Raw genomic sequence first — 17,781 nt, 5'->3', positions numbered from 1 at the left:
TGTGTGCACAGAGAGACATGAGAAACCGCAAACTAAGTGTTAGTGATCATGGCTTCTTTGGCTCGTTTTCTTGCGGTGATTTTTGCTACAGGCATGTTGTTCTGGCTTCCCACTGGCTTGTTTCCCAGCAGTGAGACTAGGAGAGGGATAGACACAGCTTTCTATTAGACTGTGGCGTGTGCGGCAGGGAAACTAGGATGCCGAAGACCGCACCATCAGCCCGGTACTTAGAATCATGTTGTGTCGTTCAACAGGCCGTTGTATTTGTGTGTGACCTATTGAAATTTGAAAATTTGATGAATCTGCTAAACCTTTGTTTTTTTTTTTCTTACTTTTTAGGCAAACTTGCTCCATGATAGACTCGCTCAAATTTTGGAGCTCACTATATGGTAAGGCTTTTTTTTTTTTTTTTTCCCTCGTGATGTAGCAGTGAATCAAAGGAATAGAAATTGTTAGCTCTCGGGGAAAAAAAAAATTTATTTTTAGCATGTACATTTTGTTGTTGTTGTTTGTGTGTTTTTTTCTTTTTTCACCAGAGCGCTGCTCAGCTCTGGCTTATGGCGCTGTGGGGGATTAAACCTGGGCCATTGAAGCCTCAGGCGTGAGAGAGTCTCTTTGTATTTAAGTGTATTTAGGCAGTTATGCTTTTCGCTTAGGATAAGCACAAGGTCAAGTAGGTAACATAACCTTGAATCGTCTGAACAGTGTCTAGGTCCACTGTCACATTGTCTTTCGATTCCCCTTCATAATAATTCTGCCCTCCATAATGGTCCTGCAAGGACATCTGGGTATTTGAAAAAGTCCACATTTAAGCGATATGTCGAACCAGGTAATTTCACACATTTAATCATTTTTAACCTACATCAGTATAGTTCAGTCTCCTAGTTCTGTTTAGGGCAGTAATTCTTCTAAGCAGGCACATGGCTTACTAAACTTTAATTGAAATGTCCTGTCATCTGCATTTGAGACTTAGTTTTTGCTTCAGACACATCATGCATATTATATTTAGTGGTTGTTAAGTAATAAAACACATAACAGAAGGTAAATGAGGGTTCCACCTGAGCAAAGAACTCTTGCATATTCTTGCACCGGCTGAATTCAGTGTGGAAGCTGGCCTCTGTATAATATAGCACAGGAGAGAAAGAAGCATAAAGAGAGAGTGATGCTGACTTTTTTTTTCTACTTAAACTGTATCTTTAATATTTTTAACTTAATTAAGTTGGCTTGGATATAGTATCCCAGTATCCCATGAACTAGAGAGGAAGGGAGCAGGAAGAGCTTACCGGGCAAGGTACACGTCTGAGCCCTGGCACCGCATGGCGGGCGCTGTGGCACCAAATCAGAGAGAAGACAGATGCTGTCTCTCGCACATCTACTTCATTACTTCAACTTTTTTTTTTTTCCCTTCCTATACAAGGCACAGTTTCCTAGGTAGATTATTCCAGTGTTCCCCCAGCACACCAACAAGAGGAGCCAAGCAGACTTCGTAGGGTGTTTTCAGAGGTTTGTTTTTTTTTTTTGCTCCAGTTCAGTTATTAATTTATCTCAATTTAAGCATTAAACAGAGGAGTTTTTATTCTACAAAGAATAAGAAGAACAAGAAAAGAAAGAAAATAAGAATATATTTTAGGGGCCCGGGTGGCAGCGCACCTGGTTTGGTTAAGCACATCACAGTGCACAAGGACCTGAGTTCGAGCCTCCGGTCCCCACCTGCAGGAGGAAAGCTTTGCAAGTGGTGAAGCAGGGCTGCAGGTGTCTCTCTGTCTCTCTCCCTCTCTTATCACCCCCTTCCCTCTCGATTTCTGGCTGTCTCTATCCAATAAATAAATAAAGATAACAAAAGAATTTTTAAAAAGAATATATTTTAGTTCATTCACTGTGACCTTAACACAATGAATAAAAAAACTACAAGAGCTATAAATATCATTTAAAAATAAAAAGCTTTACAAATGACCAAAGTTTTGGAATAGTAGATAAAGTCTCGGGTACAGTCACAAAAATCCTTATTAAAAAATACTTGCAAAAGTCAGTTCAACAGTTTACAAGGCTGCTGATAGAGCCCAAGTAGTGAAATTATTATGAGGAAAGCAAGGTTAGTTTCACATTGGAAAACTGATCTGTCAGCGTAATTCACAAAACTAAGCAAATAATTAGTATATTATAGCACTTTAGTGGTTTCAGAAAAAGTACTTGATAAAAACTTGGATTTACATGAGACCAAAAAAAAAAAAAAATCAGAAAATAAGGAATAAAAGGAATGGTGCTTACTCTGATGAAGAGCGGTTCTAAAATATCTGTTGCTGACATGTGTGGGACCTTCCTAAAAAACAAGATATGGCTGGCAGGGGAGACAGCATAATGGTTCTGCAAACAGACTCTCATGCCTGAGGCTCCAGAGTCCCAGGTTCAGGCCCTCGCACCACCATCAACCCGAGCTGATGAGTGCTATGCTAAAAAAATCAAATGTAGTGGTTAGAATTCTGTTTGACTTGTGCAGGTCTCTATCTAGTGTGAGTTTTGACCGTTTTGTTCTTCTGTTCCAGTCCTCCTCCCAGTCCATCAGGAACACTCACCATCACTTCTGGACATGCCCAGTACCAATCTGTTCCAGTCTATGAGATGAAGTTTCCAGATCTGTGTGTGTATTGAGCCACTCGTGGGGACCTTAGCACAGTTCTCGAATGCCTAGAAATCAAGGCCAAACTCTATTTTCAGGGTTTAGTTAATATGTGTTAACAAATTGCTTTAAAAATTGATGGGAATTATATTGAAATGACCAGCATACCACTTAGACATTTTGGAACTCTCTATGATTTATACAGTACTTTCTGAAGATAGTCATGCCATGCTAATTTCCTTTGAGCTTCCTGTTGTTGACTTTTCAAGTTGAATATCACATTATTTCACTGGTAAGCAGTATAGTTTAAGCTTTTCATAGAGATTAACCAAAAACAAAACAAAGCCCTGGCGAGGGCTGACAGTGTATTCCATTTCACTTTATTTCTTAAACGTGTGCACAACTGCTTAGAAAGAGTTGCTTTTGTGTTTGATGATTTGCAAAAGCATATTCATACGTACAAATATTTCTAACTCCCAAGGCTGCCAACTCTTTCGTGGCTTTCTGCCCCTGTTTTCGGTGTTGTGATAGGCATTCCTCCATTCTGTTCCTCTGGAATAGACTGTGATAGGCATCCCGTACTTGTTTATGGCAATAACAGTCATTGAGTAAGATTCCTCATAGTTGCCCCTGAAAGTCACCATACTTTATAATGTCTAGTTCTAGCAATACTGTGTTTCTGCCAAGAGTTTGGCTGTTTTACTTGAGAGACTTAGAGCTTATTCTTGGATTACCAAACTGTGCAATATTTTTTTACATCAGAAGATGTATTAGTTTACGGATTATGCTATACTAATAAAATATATTAGTATTTTGCTGTGACTCTACTAATTAAATGAGACCTATATATTTCGTATAGAAAGAGATACTTAAAGCAGCTCCTAGTTCACCTGTAAAGAGTATATATGCATTTTGATTTATCTCATGAGCACATTAATTACATTTTATTTTATACTTTGCTTTGAACTCATTGTAAAAAAATTTTCCCGAGTGGACACTTAATTTGTAAAATATGAGTCATGACTTGAGCATATCTGTCTTTGGGTTTTGTTAGATTCCATTTGGAAGGTGTCTGTTGTTTTAGTAACCAAGTGCCAAAAGTCCTGAGTGTAGGCGTCTACTGAGTGAAGGTACGAGGTTGCAGGCGCTGTGCATGTGCGCACGCTGACAGGCCCTTGGCGTCTTCTTCAAAGGGAGTGTGTCCTGCCTGTTGAAGTCCACCACTTGGCAACAGTGAGCAACTTTCTTGGAAACTTGCAAAATGCTCATAGAATTCTTATGTTCTACTTTCATTGTACTACCTTTACAGATTTGATTTCTTTTCACAGAATATATACATATACATATAAAAAATTGTGGCCCAAAGAGACATTCACTTTTTCGTTTTTGTTCTTGTTGGAAAGTTTTTCAGGGACAAATAGCATGTTGTGATTTTGCTTGTTGGTTGGTTTGTTTGTGGTTATTTGGGCAGCAGTCACAGAAACACACATGAAGAAAATGTCCCTGAAACAAGCATACTCAAAACCTACGGACTATTTAAAGCAAAGTGCCGCTTTGCGAAGTAGCCTGAAGAAGGCCCTCATCATTGAAACCTCTACAGTGGTGCTGAGGCTCCCGGGCGTTGTAATCAGTGTAGTCAGGAGACCCCACCCGTCTGCCGTCCTCAGAGGAGTAGGACAGGAGCCACTGGCTTCACTGACCCTGATCAGCTGTCATCTTCATTTTGCCTCGGAACCAGGTTTTATCCTAGGCTGAGTTGGTGGGGTTTTTTTTTGTTGTTGTTTGTTTGTTTTGTTTTGTTTTTCTTTCTTTTTTTTTTCCCTGTATTTTTAAAGACAGTAATTTTTGACAGCATTTAAAGATACCTAGGCAGGGGGACATGCAAAAGCAAACCATCATCCACTTGGATGCTGTTTTATAGATGAACACTGTGTGCTTTTGTATGAAAAGAAAAAAATAAATATATATATATATATAATTTAATAGTTTGAGAGAGATATATATTCACTCGCACTCACGCAAAACTAACTTTGTGGCACAAGATGTCCTGTTTTTTGTGACTTTTGAAGATGCATGTGCCGCATGTCGGGAACCACTCCCATTGTTGTCCAGCACACCTTTCTCTTGGCCCGTTTGTAAATTGTGATGTGGAGTTTGGGGTTTTTTTCGTTGTCGTTGTTGTTGTTGTTGTTTTTCTTGTGTATGTTTCTGAAGCACAGTAGACTTGTGTGTGTGCTGATTACTAACGCATTGAAGCAGACACTGATTGCCAGTTCCTATGGTCGGTCACTTCTATGAAGCAGCAAGGAATCTCGCCAGTAACCGGTGAGCACACTACAGGATGCAGCCAGCCTGGAGGCTGGAGGCTGGAGGCTGGAAGCCGGGGCTTTGCTGCAGTTCACTGCAGTGCTGTATTTTCATAGATGTTTAAAAAAAAAAACTCGTAATGGAACTGCTCTTCTCCTCTGATGTGGTTTCCAGTTGCTTCTATCATTCTTTTTTCTTGATACTGAAGAACTGACATGTCAGTGTTTCTCCTACACTTGTTTTTGACTGGCATCTAGGGTCTGTCACTCACCTGAGTAGACACAGACACTTGACACTCATGCTTCCCTAGTAACTGTGTGTATATTGATTCTTTTAGATTAACAACACTGCATTTTATCAGCAATGAAATTCCCCTTCTCAAAAAACGCTCTTTCCTTTTTCTGTCTGGAAATGTCTTGTTCATGTAAATATATGCAATGAGGTTAAGTTTTTTGAAATGTAAAAATATACTGTGCAGTTCATGTGTAAGCAATAAAATGAAATCCAATTATATCTGAATAAGTAGCAACTTTTATTATTATCTTAATAACTTATTTTGTAACAACAATTACTACATGTTTTAAACTGGGCCTATTCTGTATTTCTCTTTAGTTTAAGTGAAGGGCTTTAGTAAAAGTCAGGTCGCCAGGCGACAGACCCTGGAAATATCGGAAGCGCCCGTCTAAGGAGCTAACTGTGTGACTGAGCTTAACGTGGGGGCAGGCCGGTGGGGTGCGCCCAGCAGGACGCACGTGTTGCCACCTCCCCTAAGTTAAAACCCCTGGTCACCACCCGCATGGGGAAAACTTTCTGAGCAGTGACTTGTTGCTGCCTGTGTCTCTCTCCCTCTCTCCCTCCCCCTCCTCCCCCATCTATTTCTCTCTGTCTTCTCTTTTCTCAAAGAAAGGAACAGGAAAAAAGCTCAGCGAGCGCCCTTGTTTCGGCATCAGTCTTGGGCTTGCGTTTTCAGCTCCGCCTGAAGCATGCGCCATCTTTTTACTTGTTTATTTTTCTATGAGTGATTCAACAATGATTGATAAGACTGTGGGATAAGAGAGACGATTCCCACCACCAGTGTCCCGTATCCCCACCCCTCCTGCACTGCTGTCTTTAAAATTAAGCGACTCCAGTCTGGGCGCCCTCTGCCTATAGGGCTGCAAACGGGGGTGTCAGGGACTTCAGGGACTTCAGAGACCTCTTTCCCTGTGGCACAGCTAGGTGGACTTCGTGAGAAACGCAGACTGGAGTTTCAAGTCTCACCCTGCACTTACCTGGCGAGTGATCTGGGGCCCATGACGGAGCTTTTAGCTTTATGTCCTCATCTGAAAATAATGTCTGCAAGTTCTGCGCTCAGGCATTCACCGTGAGGAATAAGTGAAGGACGCAGGGGACCGGGCGGTGGGGACTCCACCAGGTAGAGGACACATACTACCACGCAGAGAGACCCAGAGTCCAGCCCCCTCATCTCCCCTCTCCTTGGCAATCTTGTGTGTGCGCTATCAACTACCGTAAAAGACAAAACAAGGAGGAACTGACTGGAGTATTTATTTAAGCTTGCGTGCACACCACAGAAGGTTCAGCTAGTGCCATCCCACCCCTGCCCTCTCCGAATGTCCATGTGCACTGTTGGGAACAGAACACAGCACACACACACACAGGCACCCTGCCTCTGTTCCCTCGCAGCCTCTGCTAAGGATAGAAGCAGAAACAGGCTTACAGAGTGGAAGGAGGGACATGCTCCTGGGCGTGCCAGCCTGTCATCTTCTCCGGGGCTCTCTCTCTGGGCTCCTGTTCACGGCCTGGTCCCCTTAAGACCAAGTGACTTGCCCAGAAATCTTCTGGTTCTCCTCAGTTCTTTTGGGGAGCTGGCTTCCTCACTGTCCTCCTCAGAGCTGGAACTCAGGGAGGGAGCCACAGGGCTTCCGTGCACATCATCCTCGCAGGAGAGCTGGAGGCCCTGGCATTCTTGTCCGCCCAGTGACCGGAGGCTTCCGTTAAAGGAGGCAGCGGCCACGCACTCAGCTGCCCTCTGGTCACAGGTACAAAGCAACTTCGCGCAGAGGCTCTGCCCCACACCTTGGAAGAGAGAGAGAGAAGATAAGGGATATAGTAGATGCTCCAGGAAGGCCTCCGTGCTTTCCCACTGCCCTTCAGCCCTGTCCTCCCACCCTGCCTTACAACCTCTCAGCCTGGGACATACACATCTCTCAGCTGAGAAGAGTCTTAACCATCCCTCCCCAGCCCCACCCCTGCTTAACTCATATTTCTCCATCAAGACTCTGGTTAGCACCTCCTCTTCCTAAAAGATTCCCTGTGACTCTTTGGGCTAAAGCAGCCTCCTGTAGGATCCCAAGGACTTCTGTGCCCTTCCCACATGATTCTCTTACACAAGTCTGTGTTTATGACCTTGGAGAGTGAATGTCTGCTTCCACCTTTTATCTGGACAAAGAATCACACTGGTAAAGCCTATGGATCCCATAGAGCTAATTCAGCCCCCAGGATTATCACCAGGGCTCGGTGTCTGTGCTAAGAATCCACGGCTCCTGGAGGCAATTTTTCCCCCATTTTAGTGGGTAAGACACAAAAATCGAGAAAGGAGGGGGAGATAGGGAGAGAGAAAGACACCTACACACCTGCTTTCTCACTCATGAAGCTTCTCTTCTGCAAGCAGGGATCCAGGGACTTGAACCTGGATCCTTGTCTGGGCCCTTACTATGTACACTTAACCTGATGTACCACTGTCCACCCACCCCCAATTCAGTTCTTGACAAATTATCTTCTGAATTAGCCCCTCAAGAAACAGTTGTGGACTGAACCATTACTTTGTATTTCACTGAGCCAAAATTTCCCCATTTGTCAAACATAAATAATAATCCTTGTCCACACCATTTTAATATTGTCGGATAAAATACAGGATCGCCAGTTCAATTTGAATTCTAGATACTTGTGTCCAAGTAAGGACATGATTTGAAGGCATGGACTTAACCTCTTGAACTGGAGTCTCCTTATCAAAGGAGCTAAGATGTGGAGCACACAGACAGTAAACTTGTCATTTTTCTGAAGTTCATGTTTGATTGTGTTTCTTGGCCAGGTCTGGCCACCTGACTATACTTCTTGAATGTTCTGGTGACTTCTAATGGGATTACAGGCACACAGCATCGGTAGGGCCCTTCTGAAATAATTCTTTTTTTTTTTTTTGCCTCCAGGGTTATTGGTGGGCCTCGGTGCCTGCACTACAAAACCACTGCTCCTGGAGGCCATTTTTTCCCTTTTGTTGCCCTTGTTTATCGGTGTTGTTGTTACTATTATTGTTGTCATCGTCGTTGGATAGGACAGACAGAAATGGAGAGAGGAGGGGAAGACAGAGAGGGGGAGAGAAAGATAGACACCTGCAGACCTGCTTCACCGCCTATGAAGCGACTCCCCTGCAGGTGGGGAGCCGGGTCTGGAACCGGGATCCTTAGGCCGGTCCTTGCGTTTTGCACCACTTGCGCTTATCCCACTGCGCTACCGCCCGACTCCCTGAAATAATGTTTCACATGCGAGGACACTAGTTAGAAGAGACATAAGCACCCTGTGCTCACAGCTGCATTATCCACAATAGCTAAAGAGTGGAGCCAGCCTAAATACCCACCACTCCTTTTTTTTTTTCTTTTTTGACAATGCGGAACCACATGTTGTTCCATAAATTGCCAGATCTTAAATGAGACCGTATTTTTCTTCACCTCCCCGCCTCACCTTTTTTTTTTTTTTTTTGAGCACCCACTTCTATTTTTTTAAGTTTTTAAAAAGGAGACATTAACAAAACCCTAGGAGAAGAGGGGCACCACTCCACACAATTCCCACCACCAGATCTCTGCATCCCATCCCCTCCCCTGGGAGCTTTCCTTTTGAGGTGTCTCAGAAGATTTCGTTTTGGAGATTTGACTTCTTAGGAAAAGACAACATTCGCTAATGGGATCAGGAAGCTTGGTTGGTTCTAGACCCGAGACGGTCTGGGTTTACAGCCCTGATCACAGTTCTCTGTGTATCTCTCTCCCTATACGATCCTGGGCCTTGGAGACCCACCCACATCACCTTGGTGTGAGTACTGCAGTTCATTTCAAGAATAGCACAAAGTAAATACTTGGGGGGGGGGGGCGGTGCAGTGGGTTCAGCGCACATGGAGCAAAGCACAAGGATCCCGCTTCTAACCCCTGGCTCCCCACCTGCAGGGGGGTTCAATTCACCGGCCGTCTATCACAGGTGTCTATCTTTCCCTCCCCTTCTCTGTCTCCCCTCCTCTCTCAATTTCTCTTTGTCCTATCCAACAGCAATAGCAGCAATGACAACAATAATGATGACAACAAGAGTGACAACAAGGGCAACATATGGGAAAAACAGCCTCCAGGAGCAGTGGATTCATAGTGCTGGGACCCAGAGCCCCAGCCATAACCCTGGAGGCAAAAAAAGAAGGAAGCACTCAGTGGATGGCAGGTATACACATTATCCCTAGCCCATCCAGCTGGCTCCATGATTTGAAGGCATGGACTTAACCTCTTGAACTGGAGTCTCCTTATCAAAGGAGCTAAGATGTGCCTTAACGTGATGAAAAAGGATTGCAGAAGAATGAGCCACCGCCATGGCATTCACTTCAGGGAACGGAGAATCCTCTGCGTCGGGACAGGCCACTTACACTTGGGGGCGCCATCCACGCACGCCACCGGTGATGGAGGAAGCTTCTCCAGCTGGCACCCAAGCCTCCTCACCTGGTCCAGGCAGCAGTGATGAGAAAAACAGCACCTAGCACCAAAGACAAGCAGCCTTTTCCTACCCAGAGCTCACAGGCATCCTGCCCGGGAACTTTGTCAAGACCTACCTCTCCCATGCTCCTGCCAGCATGAGAGAAGCCAGTGCCTCTACCCTGGTGTGCACACGACGCATTTCGATACACATCGAGGGTCGTCATGGACAGTTGGTCGGGTTACACACTGCACAAAGATGCTGCCCCCCCCCCCCAAGGCAGTGCCAGTCACACTGTATGCATCTGATTGTTTTAAATCTGGTGTGATTCTGTTGACTAAATACAGTGATTGGCATGTTGGTTATTGAAGATCATTATGAGAACTTTCTAACCCAGGGGAATGAAGTAGAACTTGCACAAACGTCCCACATGGACTAGTGCTGTGCCACTTCCTCCAGCATTTTAAGTAGGAGAATGGTTAATCCGTGCCCACAGGGTTCTTTGCCTCAGCTTGAAATAAAACATCTAAAGAAAGGGGCTCTGTAGTGCAGGCACTTCTAGTGACTAGACACCTGGAGAGCCAGCATAAAGGGGTCATGCTTTTCTTTTTTTAAGGCTATTCTTGAAAACATTTGTTTTTCCCTTTTGTTGCTCTTACTGTTTTTTATTGTTGTTGTTGATGTCATCGTTGTGAGATAGGACAGAGAGAAATGGAGAGAGGAGGGGAAGACAGAGAAGGGGAGAGAAAGACACCGCCTGTGAAGCGACTCCCCTGCAGGTGGGAAGCAGGGGCTCAAACTGGGATCCTTATGCTTTGCGCCACCTGCGCTTAACCCGCTGCGTTACCACCTGACTCCCTTTTAAGGATAATATATATATATATTATCAGCAATATTATTAATATTAATTATTAGTATTTATTATTAATACTATTAATATTAAAGGTTAATATTATTAGCAATATATATATTGCTTCTAGGGTTGTTGCTGGAGCTCAGTGCCATCACTACAAATCCACTGCTCCTGGTGGCCTTTTTTTTCTTCAATTTTTTTTAATTGACTAGGACAGAGAGAAATTAAGAGAGAAGGAGGAAAGAGGTGGGGGAGAGGGAGAGGGAGAGAGAGAGAGAGAGAGAGAAAGGCACCTGCAGACCTGCTTCGCCGCTTGTGAAGCATCCTCTGCAGGTGGAGAACTGGGGTGTTGAACCCGGATCCTTGCACGGGTCCTTGTGCTTAGTACTGTGTGTGCTTAACCAGGTGTGCCACCATTCAGCTCCCCTCCTTTGGCGATTAGTCCATCAGAGAGAGGTTCCTGCCTTTCTAATGTAGCAGTCTCACTTGGCTGTGACGGGGCATTAAGTCCATATGGAGCAAGTCTTTACAGACTTGACAGCTACATGCAGAATTTTTCTCAAACTCTGCTGCAAACTGAATTCTCTATCCTTTTCTTTTTCTCTTATGCCACGTTTACTATATGGGATGGATTAGTTAACTTTGTCACTAAGTTCCCAACAACAATGGGGGGTTTGTGTATTGCAAAAATAAATGTGGGGTCTTGGAAAGCAGCCCTGTGGGTTGACCCTCTTGGGGCAGATGGGAGATGGTTGTGATGGAAGGTCAGACAACCAGCCTGGAAGAACAGAGTGAGTCTGACTCTCCTCTTAGCCGAATGGCTCATGGAAGTCATGGTCTGAGCCTCAGCTGCTCACTCGAAGGCTGGGTCTGTCATGGTGACAAGCACCTTGATGACGTGACTCCGGAGGCAATAAGTTTGTGATTTCTGTAATTGTCAAACTGATGTCCATGGAGAGGAGAATTCATGGCAGCCCCAGCTCTGCTGACCGCACCCTCTCCCTCCGTACCTGTCCAGGGTGTCCCTGGGCGCTCCTCGGCCTTCTTGCCCACAGTAACAGCCGTAGGATTCAAATTCCTCTGGGCACCGGGCTGTCAGACAAAAGAGCATCTCCCCAAACTGTGGCGTGAGCCAGGTGCCGTCCTCACTTCCCAGGTGCCGGAAGGTGAATCTATTGCAGGCTGATTAGAAACGAGAACAGTCAGGGGGAACAAAGCGCGCGGGGAAAGCATTTTACAGACGCGGTGGAGACGGTGTGAACGGAGTCTGGCCCTCCGCCGCCAGTGTCCCAGGGTTCTAGCATGATGCCCTGGTGGTAATTCCTGGGTTTCGGATGGGTCATCTCTCTCTCTGCCTGCTGTTGACTCTTCTCCCATAGTCCTTGTAATGCCCCCAAGAACAAGGGGCTGGCTGGGTCTGAATGAGCACTTACAGCTACACAGAGGAGCTGTTCTTCTGGCGGTCTTCGCCAGTTTTCTGCGCCATTCGGAAGTTAACCCTTGCAGGTAGGACTCTATTTTTGTCTTGATTTATTTTTGCCACCCAGGTTAACCAGGTGGTACACACAGTGCCTGCATGACTCCACCATTCCCGGTGCCACTTTTTTTCTTTGATAAAGGGTGAGAGACAGGGAGAGATAAAGTGAGAGAAACAGGAGAGACATATGCAACACAACTCTGCTACTCATGAAGCTCTCCCTGCAAGTAGGATGGGAGAGGGAGTGGGGGGCCTTGAACCAGGGTCCTCGCATGTGGAGATGTGTACTCTGCCAAACCCACTACCACCTGATGACTGCCCTCCACCCAGTCCGGACTCCTCGTACTGTTGTTTTTGCTTTTGTCTCTGACTCATCTTGGTCTTATTTATTTATTTATCTATCTATCTATCTATCTATCTATCTATGTATTTTTATTTATTTATTCACCTCCAGGAGTATCACTGGGGCTCAATGCCAGCACTACAAATCCACAGCTCCTGGTGACTATTTTTTCCTCTTTTCTCTCATTTTTTTCATTTGACAGGACAGGAAGAAATTGAGAAGGGATGAGGGAGAGAGAGAGGAGGAGAGAAGCAGTCTGTGCTGCACCGATTACAAAGTGTCACTGCCCTGCAGGTGAGGGAGCGGGGGATCAAACCCTGGTCCTTAAGCATGGTGATACATGCACTTAACTGGGTGCACCACTGCCCATCCTCTCGCCCTCCCTCCTCCTCCCCTTCCATTCCTCTCTCTCTCTCTCTCTCTCTCTCTCTTCTCACTCTACCACTACCCTCTTCCTAGCTTGATACGCTTAGAGTAACACTTCTGTGAAAAGACAGGTTTAGTGGAAGAAGAACTAAGGAATCAGGGGCCTGGAGAAGGACTCCAGGGCCAGTCTTCCACTTAATGTGCTTTTCTCCACCACTTCCCATTGCACAGAGACGGACTGTGCACAGGTATCAACAAAGTCTCCCTCCAAATCCAACTGGCTGTGGCTCCGTGCAAATGCTAGCCAGTCTTTCATAAGGTGCCAGGAGGAGGAGAAAAAAGGAAGGTGATTTCAGCCATCAAGTTGCAGATGGAGACATGATTCCACCCTGACTTCCCTGGGCAGACGACTTTACCAATGGGTCCTGGAACCCCATCTCCCCAGAGCCCTGCCCACTCGGGAAAGATAGAAACAGGCTGGAGGTGTGGATCCACCTGCCAACATCCATGTCCAGTGGAAAAGCAATTATAGAAGCCAGACCTTCCACCTTCTGTACCCTATAAAGAATTTTGCTCCATACTCCCAGAGGGGGGAAGTGATAAGAGGAATAGTAGAGGAGGGCTCTGAATTCCAGCTCCATCAGGAACCGCAGAGAGAAGAGGAAAAGGAGAGGGACATTTGGATATAGTCATGTGAAGCTTGGAAAGGAAAAGAAGATGGGGCCTCAAAAATAAAAATAAAAGGGAAAAGCTATACAAATACAGACAGGTGGCTGTAGAAATGATAGTCAACCCATAACGGAGGGACTGGGGTCTGAACTGGTGGTGGGAACAGTGTGGAATTACACCCCCTGTTGACATTTAACTTTGTAAATCAATATTAAATCGCTAATCAAATTCAAGAGTGGGGGGAAGAAGGAAGGTGATGAAAGCCCAAGTGTCTTTTTCTTTCCAACAAACCAGGGACTGGGCAGTGCAGAGGCCTGGCCCTCCGAGCCAGTAAGAATAGTGAGAGTACTCCAGCAGTGGACTTTTTTTTTTTTCCCCCCAGCAGCTGAGATGTTCCAGAAAAGCAATGTTCCTCTAAGCCCCAACGTGCTCACCGAAGGGGGCACCTTCTAATGGCCACCGCAGGAGACAGTCACAGTGCTAACAGTGACCAAAGGAGCTTCATTAACACCTAGCTGAAGATTCCCCACAGCGGGGGGAGGATACAGACGTGACTCCTTACTTCCACGCACCTTTCCTAGTCGTCTCCTGGGCGCCGCTTTGCACAGACGACGCAGCCAACCCCAGAGGCTTGACGTATATGGGTACAGTGGTCACACCTTCAGCTGTGGTACCAATCTCAGCGGACCCTAAAAACACGCAGCTTTAGGGTGTACAGGCAGCAGGCGGTGAGGAGGAAATGTTAAGATGGACGCATGCTGAGAGTAAACTGCAGGCAAGATATTTCCGGAGAGAATATCTGGAGAGTTTCCTCAACTGGGTGTGAGCCCCAAAGGCAGAGTCTCAGAAACTGACAGCTATCAAATAAGAACTTTTCTAATTTTCTTAAGCTAGCCTTAAAGCTAAAGGAGTTTGCAGAGGCTGGGTGGTGGCACACCCAGTTAAGTGCATATAATACTAAGCGCAAGGGCGGACAGAAGGCCTAGGTTCGAGCCCTGACCCAACCACCTGCAGAAGTGGAGGGCACACTCTTCAGTAGTGTTGAAGCAGGTCTGCATGTGTCTCTCTCCCTCTCTGTTTCCACCTCCTCTTTTAGTTTATTTCTGTCCTATTTAATAAAATGGGGAAAAAATGGCCTCCAGGAGCAGTGGATTTGTAGTGCTGGTACCGAGCCCCAGCGATAACCCTGGACACACACACACACCTGCACACACATCTACACACATACACATATACACACATACATGCACACATATAGACACACATAACATATACACACATATACACATACATACACACGTACATATAGACACACACATATACAGATATATACACATATGTACACACACACACAAACTAGCACATCTGGATGGTATCTTGTGGACAAAACTAGTATTCAGCTGCTCGAGCCTGTGTGTGTGTTTACTCACAGGCACCAGCAGTGAAGACTCCTCGAGTGCTTACAGGACAGAGACACAATAACGGCAGAGAAACTGGTCTTACAGAAATTCACGGTCCCCAACCCACTAGTGCTTTTCATTGTATTCAGACTGACCTGAGGGCTCCTTCCTGGGACCGGGAAGACTGGCCACCCAGCCCTACTCCCTACACAGGCAGCTGCTCTCTCTGCTGTTGGGTCTGTCATTGCAACCTGCAGTCTTAGCTAGAGGCAAAGAAGTCCCCAGTGCACAGGCTAAAGCACCAGTCTAGCTGGTGTGGCGCAGGCTTATTCCCCAGAGCACTGAGTAAGGAAAGGCCGGTGTCTGCCTGCCTGACTCGCAGTCGGTTCTCAGACTTGCTACACTGGCTTATTTCATCCAGCTGGGCTCTGTCTCCGACTGTGAGGATTCCACGGAGTAGAAGCAGAGTTTTACGGGCCCTGCTGCATCCTCAGTCTAAGGAAACATTTTGTGAAAATAAGTAAAAGCACATTAACTTTGTATTTATTTATTTTAAAGATTCTTTTATTATTTATTTATTCTTTATGATTAGGGACAGGAATTGAGAAGGGAGGGAGAGATAGAGGAAAGAGACAGAGAGACCCCTGCAGCCCTGCCTCACCACTTGTGAAGCTTTCCCCCTGCAGGTGGGGACCAGGGATTTGAACCCTGGTCCTTGTGCGCTGTAATGTGCGTGCTTAACCAGTGTGCCACCACCTGGCCCCTTATTTATTATTGTGTAGAGTCAGATAAAAATTGAGAGGGGAGGGGCTCTCTGTCTCTCTGTCTCTTTCCCTCTCTATCTCCCCCTCCCCTGTCTCTGTCTCTTTCCCTCTCTATCTCCCCCCTCTCAATTTCTCTCTGACTCTGAACAATATAAATACATACATACATACATACATACATACATAAATAAATAAATAAAATGATTTCTGCACAGAGTGAGGTTGGGGACTCAGGTCTTAGGCTCAAGGTTCAGTTTCTCATGTTTTTGTTTGTTCCTCCAGGGCTGTCGCTGCTGGGGCTCAGTGCTGACACTGGGAATCCACTGCTCCTGGCGGCCATTTTCTCCTTTTTTTTTTTTTTTTTTTTTGCCTCCAGCATTACTACTGGGGCTCAGAGCCTACACTGTGAATCCACTGCTCCTAAGGCTATTTCTTACCTTCTGTTGCCCGTGTTGTTTATCATTGTTATTATTATTGATGTTATTGCTGTCATTGTTGGATAGGACAGAGAGAAATGGAGAGAGGAGGGGAAGACAGAGAGGGGGAGAGAAAGACAGACACCTGCAGACCTGCTTCACCGCCTGTGGAGCGACCCCCCTGCAGGTGAGAATCAGGTCTCAAACCCAGATCCTTATGCTTCGTACTGTGTGTGCTTCACCAGGTGTGCTGGGACCGGGTGGTGGTGCACCTGGTTGAGCACACATGTTACAGGTGCTCAGGGACTCGGGATCGAGCCCCCCGGTCCCCACCTGAGGATGAAAGCTTTGCAATTGGTGAAGCAGGGCTGCAGGTGTCTCTTTGTCTCTCTCTCTCTCTATCTCCTCCTTCCCTCTCAATTTCTGGCTGTCTCTATCCAATAAGTAAAGATAATAATTTTTTTTAAATCTTATTTAAAAAAAGTTAACCAGGTGTACCACCCCCCCCCTTTCTGGAGCCTTATTTTCTCCCCTACAGAAACCTAAGCAAACTTCAACTTGCCACCTTTAACAAATACCTTGGCAAACGCCAGACAGTCGGTGTAGTGCAGAAAGAGTGATTTCTGAGGTAATGAAATCTGCATGTAAATTTTGACCCTGTCATATAGGGGATGCTTAACTTTAGGTAGCTGACTTTGCTTCTCTCAGTCTTAAACTATTTTATTTGTAGAAGTGTATGAGTGATACTTGCATTGGCTAAATGCTTAGGTCAACAACAGTCAATAATAGCTGTTAGAATTTCCCAGTGAATGTGAAATGCCATTCTATATATCCAGGATTAGAAACTGTCCCAGTAGAAAGTTCTACCAGTGAGAATGTTCCATCCTCCGAAGGGAGGATGGACAACACACTCTATGCTACTACACCTGAGGAAGATGGGTCGATATTGGGGCAGCTTGGAATGTTCCTACTCGTGACCACAGAATGTGAGCTCAGATCTACAGGGATGCAGAGGTCACACAGGCTCCTAAGCTAATTATGGGCCCCAGATCACATCAAATCGATGGGGTTTACATTCAACAATATTTATACACCTTTCCCATATTTGGGAGCTACTCTCTTCCCTGATTTAGCTTTCTGGTCCTTCTGCCAGCCATGACATCATCTCCCTAGACAATAATTAGGATCTACCTGCATATCAGATTTTAGGCTCAGGCAAAAAAAATAAATAAAAAACAAAAAACCCCACTAGTATAGCCACAGGCCCTTTGCAATATAACTAAAATATACCTACTAGCTATCTACAAAATGGAGGACACCCCCAACACTTTATCTGCACTATTCCAGACTTTAGGTCCATGATTGTTCAACAATTTGTTTGGCTTTGTATGTTAACTCTCTTTTCTGCCACCACATTACAGATGCCAGCATGATGCCAACCAGACTTCCCTGGACAGACAGCCCCACCAATGCGTCCTGGAGCTCCGCTTCCCCAGAGACCCACCCTACTAGGGAATGAGAGAGACAGGCTGGGAGTATGGATCTACCAGTCAACACCCATGTTCAGCGGGGAAACAATTACAGAAGTCAGACCTTCCACCTTCTGCATCCCACACAGATCTTGGGTCCATACTCCCAGAGGGTTAAAGAATAGGAAAGCTATCAAGGGAGGGGATGAGATACAGAGTTCCGTTGGTGGGAAGTGTGTGATGTTGTACCCCTCTTATCCTATGGTTTTGTCAATGGTTCCTTTTTATAAATAAAAAAAAGAAAGTTCTTCCACTGACAGAGCTCCCAAAAGCCCCACGTCTCTTTCCTGTGGAATCCATTCATTGCTAGAAACCTAG

The 17,781-nt window shown here is 45.5% G+C and overlaps 2 protein-coding genes across 3 annotated transcripts in view; one reads left to right on the top strand and one right to left on the bottom strand.

Moving 5' to 3' along the window:
* The window catches only part of EFR3A (EFR3 homolog A), a 146,346-nt gene extending 140,911 nt beyond the window's left edge, over nucleotides 1–5,435 (top strand). For both annotated transcript variants that reach the window (XM_060201328.1, XM_060201337.1), the window contains 2 exons: nucleotides 340–389; nucleotides 2,544–5,435. In XM_060201328.1, coding sequence (XP_060057311.1) covers nucleotides 340–389; nucleotides 2,544–2,649 — 156 coding nt within the window. In that variant the 3' untranslated portion in view covers nucleotides 2,650–5,435. The remainder of the gene's footprint in view (nucleotides 1–339; nucleotides 390–2,543) is intronic.
* Nucleotides 5,436–6,652: 1,217 nt separating this feature from the next.
* Nucleotides 6,653–17,781, bottom strand: part of OC90 (otoconin 90) — a 36,626-nt gene continuing 25,497 nt past the window's right edge. Inside the window, exons 11-14 of the mRNA XM_060202387.1 lie at nucleotides 13,927–14,043; nucleotides 11,510–11,681; nucleotides 9,600–9,706; nucleotides 6,653–7,000 (exon numbers count right to left, since the gene is read on the bottom strand). Of these exons, the coding sequence (XP_060058370.1) occupies nucleotides 6,717–7,000; nucleotides 9,600–9,706; nucleotides 11,510–11,681; nucleotides 13,927–14,043 (680 nt within the window). The 3' untranslated portion in view covers nucleotides 6,653–6,716. The remainder of the gene's footprint in view (nucleotides 7,001–9,599; nucleotides 9,707–11,509; nucleotides 11,682–13,926; nucleotides 14,044–17,781) is intronic.

This window comes from Erinaceus europaeus, chromosome 1, assembly GCF_950295315.1.
Source record: "Erinaceus europaeus chromosome 1, mEriEur2.1, whole genome shotgun sequence".
Classification (NCBI taxonomy): domain Eukaryota; kingdom Metazoa; phylum Chordata; class Mammalia; order Eulipotyphla; family Erinaceidae; genus Erinaceus; species Erinaceus europaeus.
The sequence above is the reverse complement of the archived record's forward strand: the minus strand, read 5'-3'. Positions and strand labels throughout refer to the sequence as shown.